Raw genomic sequence first — 13,829 nt, 5'->3', positions numbered from 1 at the left:
ATCCGTCCCACCCCTCGCCGACCCTGTCCGAGCGGTCAGTCACTTCCGACGATCCTAGCCGCCCGGGCCTTCGGCTCTTTCCGAAGGTTTCCAGCGCTCGCTCACCGCCCCTCTAGAGATTTAAGCCCGAGTCTCGTCTTCGGCTCTTTCCGGAGGCTCCACAGGGTCACTCCGCCCCTTCCGGAGACTCTCGGTCCCTTCCGCCGCTGCTTCGGGAAGGTCTCACGCCCAGGAGGGGAGTTCGGCTTTTTCCGCTGTTGCTTCGGCTCCTTTCGGCTTAAAGACCCGAAGAGGGAGGGAGGGAAGACGCATGGGAGGCGGGCCAGATAGCTACGGTGGAGGGGGCGGGGTCTCAGCTTGCGGTCCCTAGCTCTCTAGGAGAAAACTGGAAAAAACTGACCTCGCGGAAGGCCAGAGGAGGTGTGGGGGACGGTAGCAGCCAGGGCGACAAAGGGGGTTCGAGGCCGCTGCGGAGGTGGTTAGCGCAGCTTGGGACGCCTGCGCACGGTGATGGGAGAGAGGGGTTTCTGCGCCTGCGTCACGGTCTGGGGCACGTTTTTCTCTGCCCTCGGGAGGATCCGCCAGTCTACATCCACATTGCGCGTGCGCCCGGTCTCCTCCCACACACCCCTTCCCCCACCCGCAACCTCGGCCCCCTAGGCACTAACTTCAAGACGGTTAAACCTGACTGCTCTCTCCCGGTTGCCAAGGCAATCGCGTTAAATCGTCCGCCCCTGCTCCTGCGGCGCAAGCGCCGAATATGACACCTCCGAGAGATCTGACCCCTGGCGGGCAGGCGGAAAAAGAGTTTACCCAGCGCCCCGGGTACCGGCTCAGCTAAACGTCATTGAATCAGTGTCCCAGCCGCTGCCTTCTTTAAGTCGTCTTACCTCAGTTTCTCCTAGAGCCTGCTGCTCCGCTTCCCACCTCTGCCTCCTGGGGCTAATTACACCCTGCCATCCCCAACCTCTCTAGAGGCTTCTGGCTGAGCGCTCCTGTCCCAGTCTCCGTGGCGACGGCCACCCTTCCCAGCGTATTCCCTTTCTAGTAACACCTGAGGCCCAGTTTATTGAAAATTTTCATGTCTCTTTAATTTAAACTCTCAGAATAATGCTCTGTCTTCACATGGGATGCAGGTGGGCTACTCCTGGCTAAGGAGGCCTAGCTGGCAGCCCCTGCGGGGTGAAATGGAGATGGGGTGCCTAGTGTGTGCGGCCGAGAGACAGGGCCCAGTGCTCAGGAAGGGCGGCTTCTAGCCCTGGCGGTGCCCCGGGAAGCCCGACCTAGCCAGCAGTCTGCTGGGGGGGGGGGGGGGACGGGGGGGGGGGGGGCAACACCTCTGAAGGGGGGGGGGGGGGGGGGGAGGCATGCGGGGCGGCGGCATCACCGCTTGAAGCGGTAGGTGATGGGCAGGAGCAGCTTGCTCTTCTTGAGAGCCTGCACCTTCTTGAGAGTCTCGTCGTCCAGTGCCAGGAAGCAGCGGCGGGAATACTCTAGCAGGCGCTCCTTGGACGGGTCGAACTCTCCCACCTCAGCCAGCTTTTCGGGAGCCACAATGAGTAGCTCTGCGATGGGCGTGGTCAGCGCCACGGTGTTCCTGTCCACACGGTGGTGCTCGAAGGCTCTGGACATGCTCTTCAGCTTCTGGAAGGTGCCCAGGATCTTCTTGTAGCGGCAGAGGACCCCATCAGCATCCTTCACTGCAGGACCAAGAGGGCAGAAAGAGGAGAACTGGGAAAGGCACTCATGAGGGACGGAGACATGGGGGACCAGGTAGAAACAGGAAGGCAGGCGTAGTAAGGAGGAAAAGGGGTGAGGCACGCAGATTTGAAAACAAGCAAGAAATCATGGAAGTGGGGACACATGAGGAGTCCCATACAGGAAGAGAAAGGATAACAAAATGGAAAACAGTTGAGACCTGAGCAAGAAATAGACCAGGGAAATTGAAGGCAGGCCTGGACACCTACGGGATGGGCCCAGAGACTTCCGTTCTGATGACACAGGACTAAATCTGCTGGTTGGTGTAAACCAAAATGTAAAATTAACTCAGGACTGAAAAGGGCTGTGAGATGAAGTTGAGTCTGATTGTTTTGTATATGGAGAGTTAGGGCATCACTGTAGAGCTCACACTGCAATTCTGGGTGGACAACCCCTCAACACACCCATCACATGTACCCACTCACCCCGCTGCCTCTCTCGAGCCTTGGTCTTCCCGAATCGCCTCCGGCCAGTACTTCCCTTCTGCTTCTGCCTCTTCCTTTCGCTGGCACTTCCGTCTTCAGATACCCCGCTGAAGGAGGAGGCTGCCGACTCGGGCTCTGAGGCTTCTCCCCCAACCCCAGCCCTGCTGTCCCCATCAACCCTCCGAGGTCCAGGCTTCATCCGGCAGTAGTCCTCTGAAGAGAGACAAAAATGAACTGTGACAAATGTCCTATCACTGCCCCGAAGGGGAAAAAATGGACATGGCGGCCAAGTCCTCAGGATGAGGACAGGGTGAAGTCCCCAAGTAGAGACATTAGCTACACTGAATGCCACAGAGCCAGCTGGAATTCAGGGAATAGTGCAAGCATTTTTCTAGGCTCTGAACTTGACTGAAATAGGTCCAGGGAATTGATGAGGATCTGTGACTAGGCATAGCTTCTGTGGGGGAACGTATCCTGGGGAGCTCCAGAGTGAAGAGTCAAACTCCAAGAGGCAAACAGTGCCTCTGGGTAGGAGGATTGGATATCAATCAGACTCCTACAGAAGTCAGGGTCCAATTTGGGTACCGGGAAAAGCTAACTACCTTCCCCTAGATAGGGAGCCAACTCAGACTCAGCATCTTCTGAAGGATGAACTCCAGAGAACTGAAATCAAGACTCTGCCCAGTCATACCAGGGAAAGATGGGAATCACCCAGGATAGAGCTCTCCGTAAAGGAAGAGAGGGCATACATGTCCCCATCCCAGTGCTAGGTCCCCAGTAATCTAGACCCTTTACTAGAGCTTTTGCCATTGTTAGCAATAAGAAAGCCTGCCAGCAGCTCCGCTGGATACAGAGGTTAGGGTTATGGCCTGAATAAAGGTTAAGTACTCCAAGAAACCAGGGCTAAAGCTTTGGGAAAGGGCAGCCTGGAGTGGGGAATGTGCTGGGGATGGCAGTCAACACAGGTTAATGAGATAGGACCCTGCCTGTCAGAAGAGGTGACACCACCTTGCTGGTACTAGTCACAGATGAGAGCAAGACCGGGGACGGGATCTGCCCAGAACCCTGAGACGAAGCTTAGGAGACAAGAGGCACCGAGACCCCACAGCCTTTGAAGAATGAGAAACATGAGGCACGATAATGTAGAGCTGGGTGGAGGGAAGACAGGACCCTGATTGTTATTTCGGGGCACCTCTAATGGATAATGACTGCATCATTCAAAACTCCTGGGGTGCTGGCAGGGCCCCTCCGAGGAATCCAATAGACTGCAATGGGTCTACTGACAAAGGGACATTTTCCCTGAGATGAGGAACCTGGGCTGTAAATATAGACTCAGGGAGACAGTTATGCCGAGTGCTTGAGGCTGATGAGTTATGGGGCAGTCTCATCACAAGGTAGGAAATGAGAGAAATCTTTGAAATCAAGAAGGAAATGGCTGGGGAAGGCCCTAAAATAGGCATGGGCCTTAGTGGAATGATAAAATGCCAAGTCCCCATCAGGTCCCACCAAAATTGGGTGTTGAATTCTGCAGGTCCTGGGGGACTGTGTGCCCCCACCTGCATCCATCCGGGCAGAGGAAATGAATTTGTCCAGCTGACAGCGCAAGAAGTCCCTCTCCTCCTCCAGGTCCTCAATGCGCTTCTGCAACCACGAGTTCCTCTCCAGTGCCATGTGCAGCTGGGCCTTAACACTGCTCATCAGGGCCAGAGTGGGAGAGGTGCCCTCTGGAGGCTCTAAGAACAGCAGGGACGGAAGTCAGTCATGCCCCAGGATGGATGAGGCGGTACCCCACCTGACTCCAGTCCCTCCATGCCCTTTCTCAGCTCACCCTCAACATTTCTCCGAGAGGGACTCAGACTGTATAAGATTTGTGAGTCTAAGTGGGGTGCCTCTTCAAAAGGAATGGAGATCTCAAAGGTCTCTTCGTCCTTCACTGCAGAGAGGCCAGCAGAGGTCACCCCAGAAGTGGCCTGAACCTGATAGACCACCCCCGACCATAGCTGTCCCGTGGACAGAGGGAACCGGAAAGTCAGACCAAGGATGGGGAAAGAAAGGGTCCCCAGGTGCCTCACTTGTCCGCCAACGGTTGTTTCTGTCATTCATATCGAGGAGGCTTCCTGCAGACCCAGCAACTGAGCCCTTGGGGGCACTGGACAGAAGCAGGTCACCAAAAGTAGGCAGTCCCTGGAGAGGTGGAGTACCTGTTCCTCTGGAGTAAGGAAGGATCACCAGTCTGAGGGAGGAAAGGACCCATACTTCTGGACAGAGTCAGAGGCTTCCAAAGTATGTACCCAGAGCGAGGGGGCTCAGCGAGAGGAATCTTGGTTGTGAAGGGGCTCAGCCCTTAAATTCTTTGGTTCCTCGTGGGGTCAACACCACAGGGACACTTGGCCTGAATAAGAAAGCCCTTCATCATGGCCCATCTCCGAACCCAATGCCATAAATGGAGAAACAACCACCCCTAACTTCCACTCTTGGGGTAGGGGGTCCATCCTGCAAGCGTTCCCCTGTCCCACCCGCCCATTCCTCCCGCACTCGCGTGGGCGAGTAAAGCCCCTCCCCGAAGTGGGAGCTGGGCGCGTGCGCAGTGCGTGGGAGGTCACGCGTGGGGATGCGCCCCCGCCCTTTGTCCCACAAGTGGGAGGGGGCAACCGTGGCGAAGGGTCCCAGGATGGGCAACCGGTATGGGGGTGTGGACCGTGGGCACCGTTCCCCGCCCTTGGGTGCTCAAGGTACAAGGGGCCGAGGCCCCGCTCTCACCCACCCGCGCACCGACTCCAGCCCCGGGACCGACGGCAGTGGCGGCGCCCATGCCCAGCGCAGGGGAGCGTCTGCAAAGTGTCGCGGAGAGAAGCGCCCACCCACCAGTAAGCGGGCGTAGCGGCAGAGGAGGGGGAGAACTGGATGGCGGAGCGCGCAGGGACGTGGGCACTAACCGAATCAGGCCTGCCGGGACTGGGGCGCCTCTTCCTGGAGCCCAGGTGAGGCCCGCCGTTTGCGCGGAGGTCGGGACCGCACTTGCGCGATAGCCCCTTGCAACACCCCTCCAACCCCCACCCCACACACAACCCCCCGCCCTTCCCAAAGCCTAGGCAGGGATCCTCATGAAATTCTCATCCTGCACAGCGGATGCGGTTCCGGGGGTCCTCCGGGTGAGTGGCTATGTGACCAGTGGGCCGAGAAAAGTCAGAAGGTATGAGGCATAAGGAAAATTGAAGTGAAACTTGAGTCCCCTTTAATGATCCCTAAATAGCGACTAATACATGCATACCTTTAGTCCTAGACGCCCCAACCTAGCATAACCTCCACCCACCCACCCCCATCCACGGAAAGGAGCAAAGGAATAAGAGGACCAGGATGTGAGACTGGGTTGTGTGGTGGTTACTTCTCCGAAAAATGTGGGTCAGGAATAGCCCCACTGGAGCCACCTGTGGAACAGCTACACTCCAATCCTTGCCCCTCATCCCTCCATGGCCTCAGTTTACTCACCTGTTAAGTGGGAAGTTACTCTTAAAAGTCTCTGGGAGGATGTAGTCGTGTGACATGCCAAAGGCGCGGCCCAGAGCCTAAGATCCAGGCGCTGTCGGTATTATTTGAAGCCAGTCAGTGTAGATGCATTCCCCCTCCCTCTGCCCCAAAAGAAGTCATGTAAAGAGGCTATCTGCATATGGCACACACACACACACACATCAGAGAAAGGGAACAGCGAAGATATGTTTATTATACCTACAGCAAGGTGCCACCTGCCTCTCAGATTCACAAGCAGCATCCTCTTTGGGGTTCTGAAGCCCTAAGAGGCATGGCTTAAACCATCCTTGCAGAGGAAGACTGACTGTGTCAACCAAGACTGAGCAGTTCACTCTTGCAGTTCATTTTTACAAGTAAACTGCAGCCTGGGTCAGCAAGTCCAGGGGGAGCCACCTGCCCTAGATCAGTATTTCAAACCAAAGGGAACTGTATAAAGCCAAGTGAACTGTATAAAGCTGTGCTTATGGTCTAAGGTGCTATTTAAAAAAAAAAAAAGTATATTAATGTGGATTGTAGTTTGGGTGGGTGAGGGGTAGTGTTCAGAACCTTATTTGCAAAGGTGCTGGGAAGGTGGCACAGTCTGCAGGGTGCCTAGCATGCACAAAGCCCAGAGCTTCAGTGTTCAGGAAGGGGAGGCAAGGTCATAATCCAATGTCACCCTGAACCACATTACAACCTTGTCTAAATAAATAAATAAATGGCAGGTTTGGGGAAACTGAAGTAGGCCTAACTCCCAGAGGAAAAAGGCAGACTTTCCTATTACCCAGTCAAGGTCTTTGTTCCAGATAGTATAAACTAAAATGTCTCCCCAAAATGTAAGTAAGGATTGAGAATGTGGTGTGGTGTGCATTGAGTGTTCAATATAAGGGCCCTTCCTCCAGTGTCATAATAGAGACTTCGACTACCACTAAAGCTTCCCAGGCAAGAGTTTCCCCAAACAGCATTGTCCTCCCTTCTTCTTATCAGTAATCCGTAATAATAAATATCCCAACTGTTCAAGGGGCAGGGTTGTTCTCGATGAGGGCTCGTTCCCATATACCTCCAAAGCACTATGATGCACTGACAGCTCAGAGACTCTTCGAGGCAAGGCTGGGTTTGTGTCTAGGGCTCTGAAAGCCAGACTGCCACTTGGGCCAGTGTCTAAGAAATTCAAGAGAAGACCCATGATCCCTGCACAGAGGCCGCGCAGAGATGCTACCACCGAATATGCTTCTGGAATGTCTTCTGCTCCGTAAAGCAGCACGGGCAGAGTGGGCACTGGAACAGGTAGCCCCTGAGTGCACACAGCTGTTCTGAACCAACTCGCCCCAATCGAAAGGAGCGAGGGCAGAGCAAACAGCTGTGAGCCATCCACCACCTGCCCTATGAATGGAGTGGTGGCTGGGGCGCTTGAATGCCTTCTCGCAGGTGTGACATTCGAAGGGCTTTACCTCCAAGTGGATGACACTGGAGGCAAGACACGCACTCGAAGACCCTAACGCACACCGGATAGTTGTAACTCTTTTTGTAAACCGAAGTCCCACCGCCCTGTCCTCCCTGACTCCTCATCCCACCAGCACTGTGTAGGGGACACCCTCCCTGGGTGTCTACGAGAAGATACTGGTTGGGGCCTGAAAAGGACGAAGTATGGGGAAATCCTATGGAGGAAGAAAGTCCAGGGTCTGTGGACCCACCTGTCCAACAGAGAGGGATCTCCATGGCCTCAATAGAGAGAAGCACCCAGATCTGAGGGCGGGAAGGTGGCAGCATCAGCATCCGTAAATGTAAATGAGGCCGAATGGGTAGGAAAGAGGAACCTGCACTCTATTTAGGTTATGTGTTTTGCCCAAGGTCCTCTGTGTTATCTGTGTAAGACCCCTGGGGTCCCTCTACTGTCTTCTGGGTTCCACTACCACTGTATTCACGCAGTCACTTTCCCACTATATGCAATCAAGACCTCAGTCAGTCCCCTTCCCCGTATGTGCAGTCTTCAGGTCACCTATCAGCCATCCTTCAGGACTGTCCCGCGCTCAGGTCTAGTAATGGGTCCATCTGCTATGTCTAGGTTCTCCCGTTGCACGCCCCACCCGAAGTTCTTTCTAAATTTGGAGATTAACCAGGCTAGTTCTCCAAAAGCTGCCTATTGGGACCCTGCCCCCTCCGCGGCCCCTAGGTTCTCCATCCCTCCTACCCTGGTATCCAGTGCAGCCTCTCGGATCCAGGCGGCCCTGGACAGCCCCGGGTTGCGCGCCCACGGCTGTAGGCGGCAGAGGGACCGGGGACCCTTGGTTTCCGCAGTACCTAATAGTTCGGCTTTGGGAAATAGGAATCTAGGGAGAGATGAGGGTCCAAGGGAGAAAGGCGAGGACGGGTTGCCTGAGCATCAGAAAACAGCTCCGATTGGAAACGCTCTCCGAGCACAAGGTTCCTATGTACTAATGGTCCAAACTCAATCTCCCTCTCCCAACACTCAACCCACATGCAAGTAAGAACCCGAGAATGAAGTGCGGAATGTTTATTGGGCAAAGAATGAGGGATCGTGGGCATCAGAAGTACAGAGGCGATCCAGACCTTGCCGGTGCTTTTGTCTTCCACGATGACCTTATACTTGGGAAGAGTAGAAGACCAAGACTCAGGAGAGGTCGTAGCGTTTGATAGGCTTACACAGCACAGCCGGACTGAAACCCAGTTCCAACTGACACCCAGGCCCAGAGGGGCAACAACTTTGGTCTACATCACACAGCTAGACGGGAGAAAAGACAAAATGATGTTTCTCTTTGGGGTGGGTGGGGAAACTGAGGCCTAGGGTAAGGCAGTAACCTCAGGAGAACTGGGGTATGTGTGGGAGTGACGCTGTGTGGTGATCCGGAGAGGGCAGGGCCGAGCTCAGTGCAGGCGCACGTGCTGCGCCAGCTCCGCGGCGTCCTGGAAGCGGCGTGGACAGAGCGGGCAGGTGTGAGGTGGACCAGCGCGCGCACGGTGGGTGGCGCGGTGCCGCGACAGGTGGCTGGATCGCTTGAAAGCTTTGCCACAAGCACCGCAAGTAAAGGGCTTGAGGTCCGAGTGCGACACACGGTGGCTCTGCAGCCGCAGAGGGCTCGCAAAGACACGCGCGCACTCTGGACAGCTATAGCCCTTGCGAGGACCTGGCTCTCCCGGGGTCGCCTCGCGCTGCGGCGGTCCCCGAGGTTCCTCCTCCAGCTGCACCGTGTACGTGTAGGGGACCCCGTTGGCGTCGATGAGCAGATGGCGGCCCAGCCGCGGTGGCCGCGGCCCCGCCACCGAGGAAGAAGTGGAGGAGGGGCCTTCCGCCTTGGGAAAAGGGGGAGTCTTGGGGGGCGGTGGGTCCATGACCTCCGGAGAGGAGGACCGAGGGTGGGGTGGCCGCGGCGGCAGCAGCAGCATCTGGAGCGACAGCTGGGGGCGGCGGAGAGGAGAGAAGTTAAGATCCTCTCTTCCTTTCAGGAAAAAAAAAAAATCCTAAAAAGGAAGATGGTCCCATTCTCTGCCTGACTGTGCTACTGACCTACCTCCCTACAAAGTAAAAAGTGACTCCAGTCCCCATCTTCGGGACTCCTACACCAGGGCTTAGCAACACCTCGCTCCACCCGACTCAGGTCAGAACCTCGGACATCCTTCGGATTCCCTTTCCTCTCCTCCACCCACCGAAATCAGTCTCCAAGTCCATTTCTTTCCTCCTCAGTTTAGGTCCTTTCTAATCTCACATTCCAGACACTAGTGGCCTCCGAGATTTTCCTCCCATCTATCCAGTCCTCTTTCTCAGAGCTCTACTCAATCTCTGGCTTAGCCCTTTCCTTCGGGTCCCTCAATACCCTCAGAGCCTCCCCAATCTCCACAGTTGTCGTAGCCTCAAGTTTCCTCCCTACTTATCCAGAGTCCCACTAACCCAATTCCCCACTTTCCATTCAGGGCTCTTTTATGTCATCACCATACTCTGCACTTAAAGGTCTCGCCATTCTCTTTCCACTCGAGGAAAGCCATCGTCTGTACTTCATTCTCAACTGCCTGCCTCCAATATGCGCCCCCATCTTGTTATATTTTATTCACCACCGTCTCCACCCACAAAGTATCCTGACATCTTCGGCTTCTCTCTCCATCGCCGCCACCACCTTGGAGCATCTTCCAACTCGCAGTCATAGACCTTCTGGTTTCTTGTTCCCGCACAGGTACCCCTAACCTCGGCCCCTCCTCTCTAGATACAGCTGGCATCTCTGGTCCCTCTTCACCTCCCGGGTTATAGGATGCATGGCCCCTCGTCTGGGGACCTCTAGCAGCCCTGGTCCTCTAAACCACCCTGTCCCGTTATATCCCCTACGGCCTTCCTACTCCCCTGGCTTCCATAGGAGCTTTGGCATCCCTACGCCCCTCTCTCGGGCTCTGGGTGTCGCTTTCGTCGCCTCACCGCTCCGACCCACACCCAGAGACCTGCCGGCCTCGCGCCCTGCCCAAGCCAGGCTCCTCCCTCCATCCCGGCCCCCGTACCCGGTGCAGCAGCCTCTCGGGTCCGGGGGAGAACGGGGCCGAGGTCCCGGACGGACCCGGGCTTGCCCTGACGAGCGCCGCGGTAGGAGCGAGCTTCCGGGCAGCTCCGGGCCGGCGGCGCCGGGGACGCGGGTCGGGGGGCGCAGGGGCGCGAGGGGCGACGGCGTCCCTGGGAAAGAGCACCGTTCAGAAACGCCCGCTTCACACACGAAGGTTCCGAGGCTGGAGTCTGCAGCTCTAAAGGGAGCGCGCAAGGGGTGGGGGTGGCGCTTGGCCAACGAGAAGGACCTGCAAAAGGACAGTTCCCAGCTGCGTGCCATCCACAGAAGGAGCCACTCCGTTGCTTTGAGTGACCGATAAACTGCAGCTAGATACTGTGAAGTCTAGCAAGCGCCCCATAGAGAATTGGAATGTACAGCTCGTCGTCTTCCCACCCTGCCTCCCCTTTCCGCTCAGGCAAAACCAGCGGGTTAGAGAAGGGGTGTTTCTGTTGGATGGGCAAATGGAGACTGAGAGGTCCAGACGCCAGATCCCTGTTCTGATTTGGCATGGTCACAATCCTCACGTCTCATAAATGGGGGGGAATCAATGCCCAAAGAAGTCGTTGCCAGATCCGGTGAAGTATATGTGCTCCACTGAACTTATAGGGAAACAGACTGGAGACGACCAAATGTTGACACAGAAAGAAAACTGTACTATTTCCCCGCAGAGCATATGGGGAATCTGAAAGCATGCTTGCTAGGTATAAAAATGCGGACAGGGTTTACCTAACATGCACTCTTGGTTCGATCCCCAGCACTGCTTAAAGCTGGCTGGAATAAGTTGAAACAGAAGAATCCGAAGTTCAACGTTGTCTTCTGCAATATATTGAGTTGGAGGCCGGCCTGGGCTACATGAAATCACATCTTAAAACAAGGATGGAGAGCGGCTGCGATTCTTGCCAGTGATCCAGCAGGGGAAAGTAAGGTCTCCAGAGGAGACCAGCCATTCCAAGGCACAGGCATGGGAAAGCTGAGGCTCAGAGAAAGCCAGACATTGTCATATACGCAGGCAGGGAAGATGGTCCTTCGGAATGGAAAAGAGTGCTGGTGAAGTCACCAGCACCCGCTGCCCACGGTAGCTGGCACGCTGGGCTCTTCAAGGAGGGTCTGAGCATCCATCCAGTGTTGATGCGGTAGCACTGCAGGTGCGGCCTGGGCCAGTGAAAACACTTTGTATTTTTAAGATCCACTCTGGTATGAGATGCAATTACGGGAGGTTGGGACCCATCTAAGGCTAAGTCCTGGATCCACGTACTGGGAGTTAGGAGGGCAACAGCTGGACATAGCTGAGGGAGAGGAGGGTTAGGCACCCAGCACAAGGACCCCCACCCCCACCCAAAGAGTGAACTACCCCTTGAAGAATTACCCAACATCTTTCCATCGGTGGCAAATGCTGTAATTTCTGAGGCGTGACAGACACTGGGTACATGAAGCTATTGAGTGCTAGTGTTTCTGAGGCCCTGAAGTATGGAACTTATTCATTCCTTAATTTAGATTTACCCCATGAGACAGCTATATAAACTGTATTTTTTTTTCTTGAGACATGATCTCAAGAAGCCTAGCCTGACTATGCAGCCTAAGGTAACCTTGAATTCTCTCTCTCTCTCTCTTTTTTTTTTAATGGATGTAAGTGTTTTGGTGGCATGTAGGCATATATACCACATGTGTACCTGGTGCCCTTGGAAGTCAGAAGACAGTAATCGGAGTCCCTTGAACTGGAGTTAAAGTGTTTGTGAGCCACCATGTGGGTGCTATGACTCTAACCCAGGTCCTCTACAAGAGCAAAGGAGTTCAATCCCAGATGACCACGTGGTGGAAGGAAAGCGCCAACTCCAGAAGTTGCCTTCTGACTGCCATATGCATGCACATGATCACACATAAATGAATATCAAAACCTAAGCCAAGAAGAGGACAGAGACACAAAACAAAATATCAGTAAGTGAATGAGTGAATTTGATCAGATAGTAAATCCCTCCTTTCCCTGAAAAGATACTTCCGGATGGGACTGGAGCTATGCCTCAGCAGTTAAAAGCACTGGCTGCTCTAGAAAAAGACCCAGGTTCCATTCCCAGAACCCATCTTAACAACCGTTTACAAATCCAGTTCCAGGGGAGCCCACCCTCTCTTCTGTCTCCTGTAACAGGCATACATGTCACAAGCATTTGTGTAGGCAAAAACACCAATATACATAAAATAACTTAAAAAAATAAAGCTACTGCTGGGTGGCATACCATTTGCCTTAGCATCCCCAAAGCTCTGGATCTGATTCCCCACAACACAGAGGAGACACCCTGCCACCTAGCTAGGACATGGTCACGATAAAGTCTACCAGACATCAGTCTAACCCCACTAATGTCCTTACTTGTCCCAACCACCACCTCTCTCCCCCTCAAAGCCAGACATATCATGTCCTGATAATGTTTCTCTGATTTTTTTTTTCAGTGGTGGTAGTGGATTTAGTTGTGGTGGGTTTTGTTTGGTTGGTTGGTTTTAGTTTTTGAGATGTTGTTCTGTCTGTCCTTGAACTCGCAATGTGGCTGTCCTCGAACTCAGAGATCCATCTGTGTCTGCCTCCCCAAGTGCTGGGATTAAAGTATGCACCACCACCACCTAGCCACATAAAATACCGGTATGGGTGGGGATATGTGATAATTGCATTGAGTCTGGCAATGACTTCTGGCAATTACAGCCATTTCCACAGTATTAATTCTGCTAGTACCCAAGCATAGCATATATGTCTGCCCATCATCTAATCATGTCTGCCCATGACATCTAATCAGTATCTTAAAAGGTTTCAGCTGGGCATGGTGGCTCACGCCTTTAATCCCAGCACTTGGGAGGCAGAGGCAGGTGAATTTCTGAGTTCGAGGACAGCCAAGGCTACACAGAGAAACCCTATCTCAAAAAAACAAACAAACAAAAAGTTTCATTGTAGAGGTCTTTGACATTCTTGGTTAGATGTACTCAGTCTGAGGTACTTTTCTTTTTTTCTTTTTTTTTTTTTTTTAAGATTTGTTTATTTTATATATGTGAGTACACTGTTGCTGTAGCTGTCTTCAGACCCACCAGAAGAGGGCGTCAGATCCCATTACAGATGGTTGTGAGCCACCATGTGGTTGCTGGGAATTGAACTCAGGACCTCTGGAAGAGCACTCAGTGCTCTTAACCGCTGAGCCATCTCTCCAACCCTTTTCCGTTTTAAAAAATTAATTAATTAAAAAATTGAATGCATCCATGCCCTGTCAGAATTCACTCCAGAAGAGGGCATCGGATCACCCATATGGTTGCTGGGAACTAAACTCAGGATCTCTGGAAAAGCAGCCAGCACTCTTAACCACTGAGCCATCTCACCAACCCCAGATACTTTCCCTTTTTAAGCTATTGTGAGTGGACTATTTTTCCTAATTTCTTACTACACAATGTCTTTTAAGTGGGAGAATCATGTTATCTACAGGTAGAGACAATTTGGCTTCTTTGCTGTAGTGTATCCCTTTTCTTGACATATCGCTCTAGGAAAGACTTGAGCAGAACAGTATATTAAGTGCAAGTGGAGAGAGGAAGCAACCTTGTCTGATTTCAGAGTTTAGAGAAAATA

The 13,829-nt window shown here is 53.6% G+C and overlaps 2 protein-coding genes across 12 annotated transcripts; both read right to left on the bottom strand.

Annotated features, from left to right (window-relative positions):
- Positions 1 to 1,360: 1,360 nt before the first annotated feature.
- Ccdc106 (coiled-coil domain containing 106) lies at positions 1,361 to 5,795 on the bottom strand. 10 transcript variants are annotated; one of them, XM_029532303.1, is made up of 7 exons: positions 5,120 to 5,193; positions 4,948 to 5,014; positions 4,256 to 4,575; positions 4,012 to 4,116; positions 3,740 to 3,916; positions 2,184 to 2,396; positions 1,361 to 1,700 (listed from the first exon to the last, which is right to left on the bottom strand). In XM_029532303.1, the coding sequence occupies exons 3-7, from the start codon at positions 4,284 to 4,286 to the stop codon at positions 1,384 to 1,386; spliced, it is 843 nt and encodes a 280-aa protein (XP_029388163.1). In that variant the 5' UTR covers positions 4,287 to 4,575; positions 4,948 to 5,014; positions 5,120 to 5,193; the 3' UTR covers positions 1,361 to 1,383. The 10 variants fall into 10 exon arrangements, with proteins under 10 accessions (XP_029388163.1, XP_021075188.1, XP_029388159.1 ...); XM_021219529.2 differs by lacking the exons at positions 4,948 to 5,014; positions 5,120 to 5,193 and adding an exon at positions 5,673 to 5,795 and having other exon boundaries at positions 4,256 to 4,416; XM_029532299.1 differs by having other exon boundaries at positions 4,012 to 4,575.
- Positions 5,796 to 8,190: 2,395 nt separating this feature from the next.
- LOC110336739 (zinc finger protein 580) lies at positions 8,191 to 10,370 on the bottom strand. 2 transcript variants are annotated; one of them, XM_021219465.1, is made up of 2 exons: positions 10,194 to 10,370; positions 8,191 to 9,107 (listed from the first exon to the last, which is right to left on the bottom strand). In XM_021219465.1, exon 2 carries the CDS (start codon positions 9,093 to 9,095, stop codon positions 8,577 to 8,579), a length of 519 nt encoding a protein of 172 aa, XP_021075124.1. In that variant the 5' UTR covers positions 9,096 to 9,107; positions 10,194 to 10,370; the 3' UTR covers positions 8,191 to 8,576. The 2 variants fall into 2 exon arrangements, with proteins under 2 accessions (XP_021075124.1, XP_029387825.1); XM_029531965.1 differs by lacking the exon at positions 10,194 to 10,370 and adding an exon at positions 9,775 to 10,145.
- Positions 10,371 to 13,829: the final 3,459 nt, after the last annotated feature.

This window comes from Mus pahari, chromosome 19 (genome assembly GCF_900095145.1).
Source record: "Mus pahari chromosome 19, PAHARI_EIJ_v1.1, whole genome shotgun sequence".
In the NCBI taxonomy this organism is placed as follows: domain Eukaryota; kingdom Metazoa; phylum Chordata; class Mammalia; order Rodentia; family Muridae; genus Mus; species Mus pahari.
This window is presented reverse-complemented; position numbering and strand designations above follow the sequence as displayed.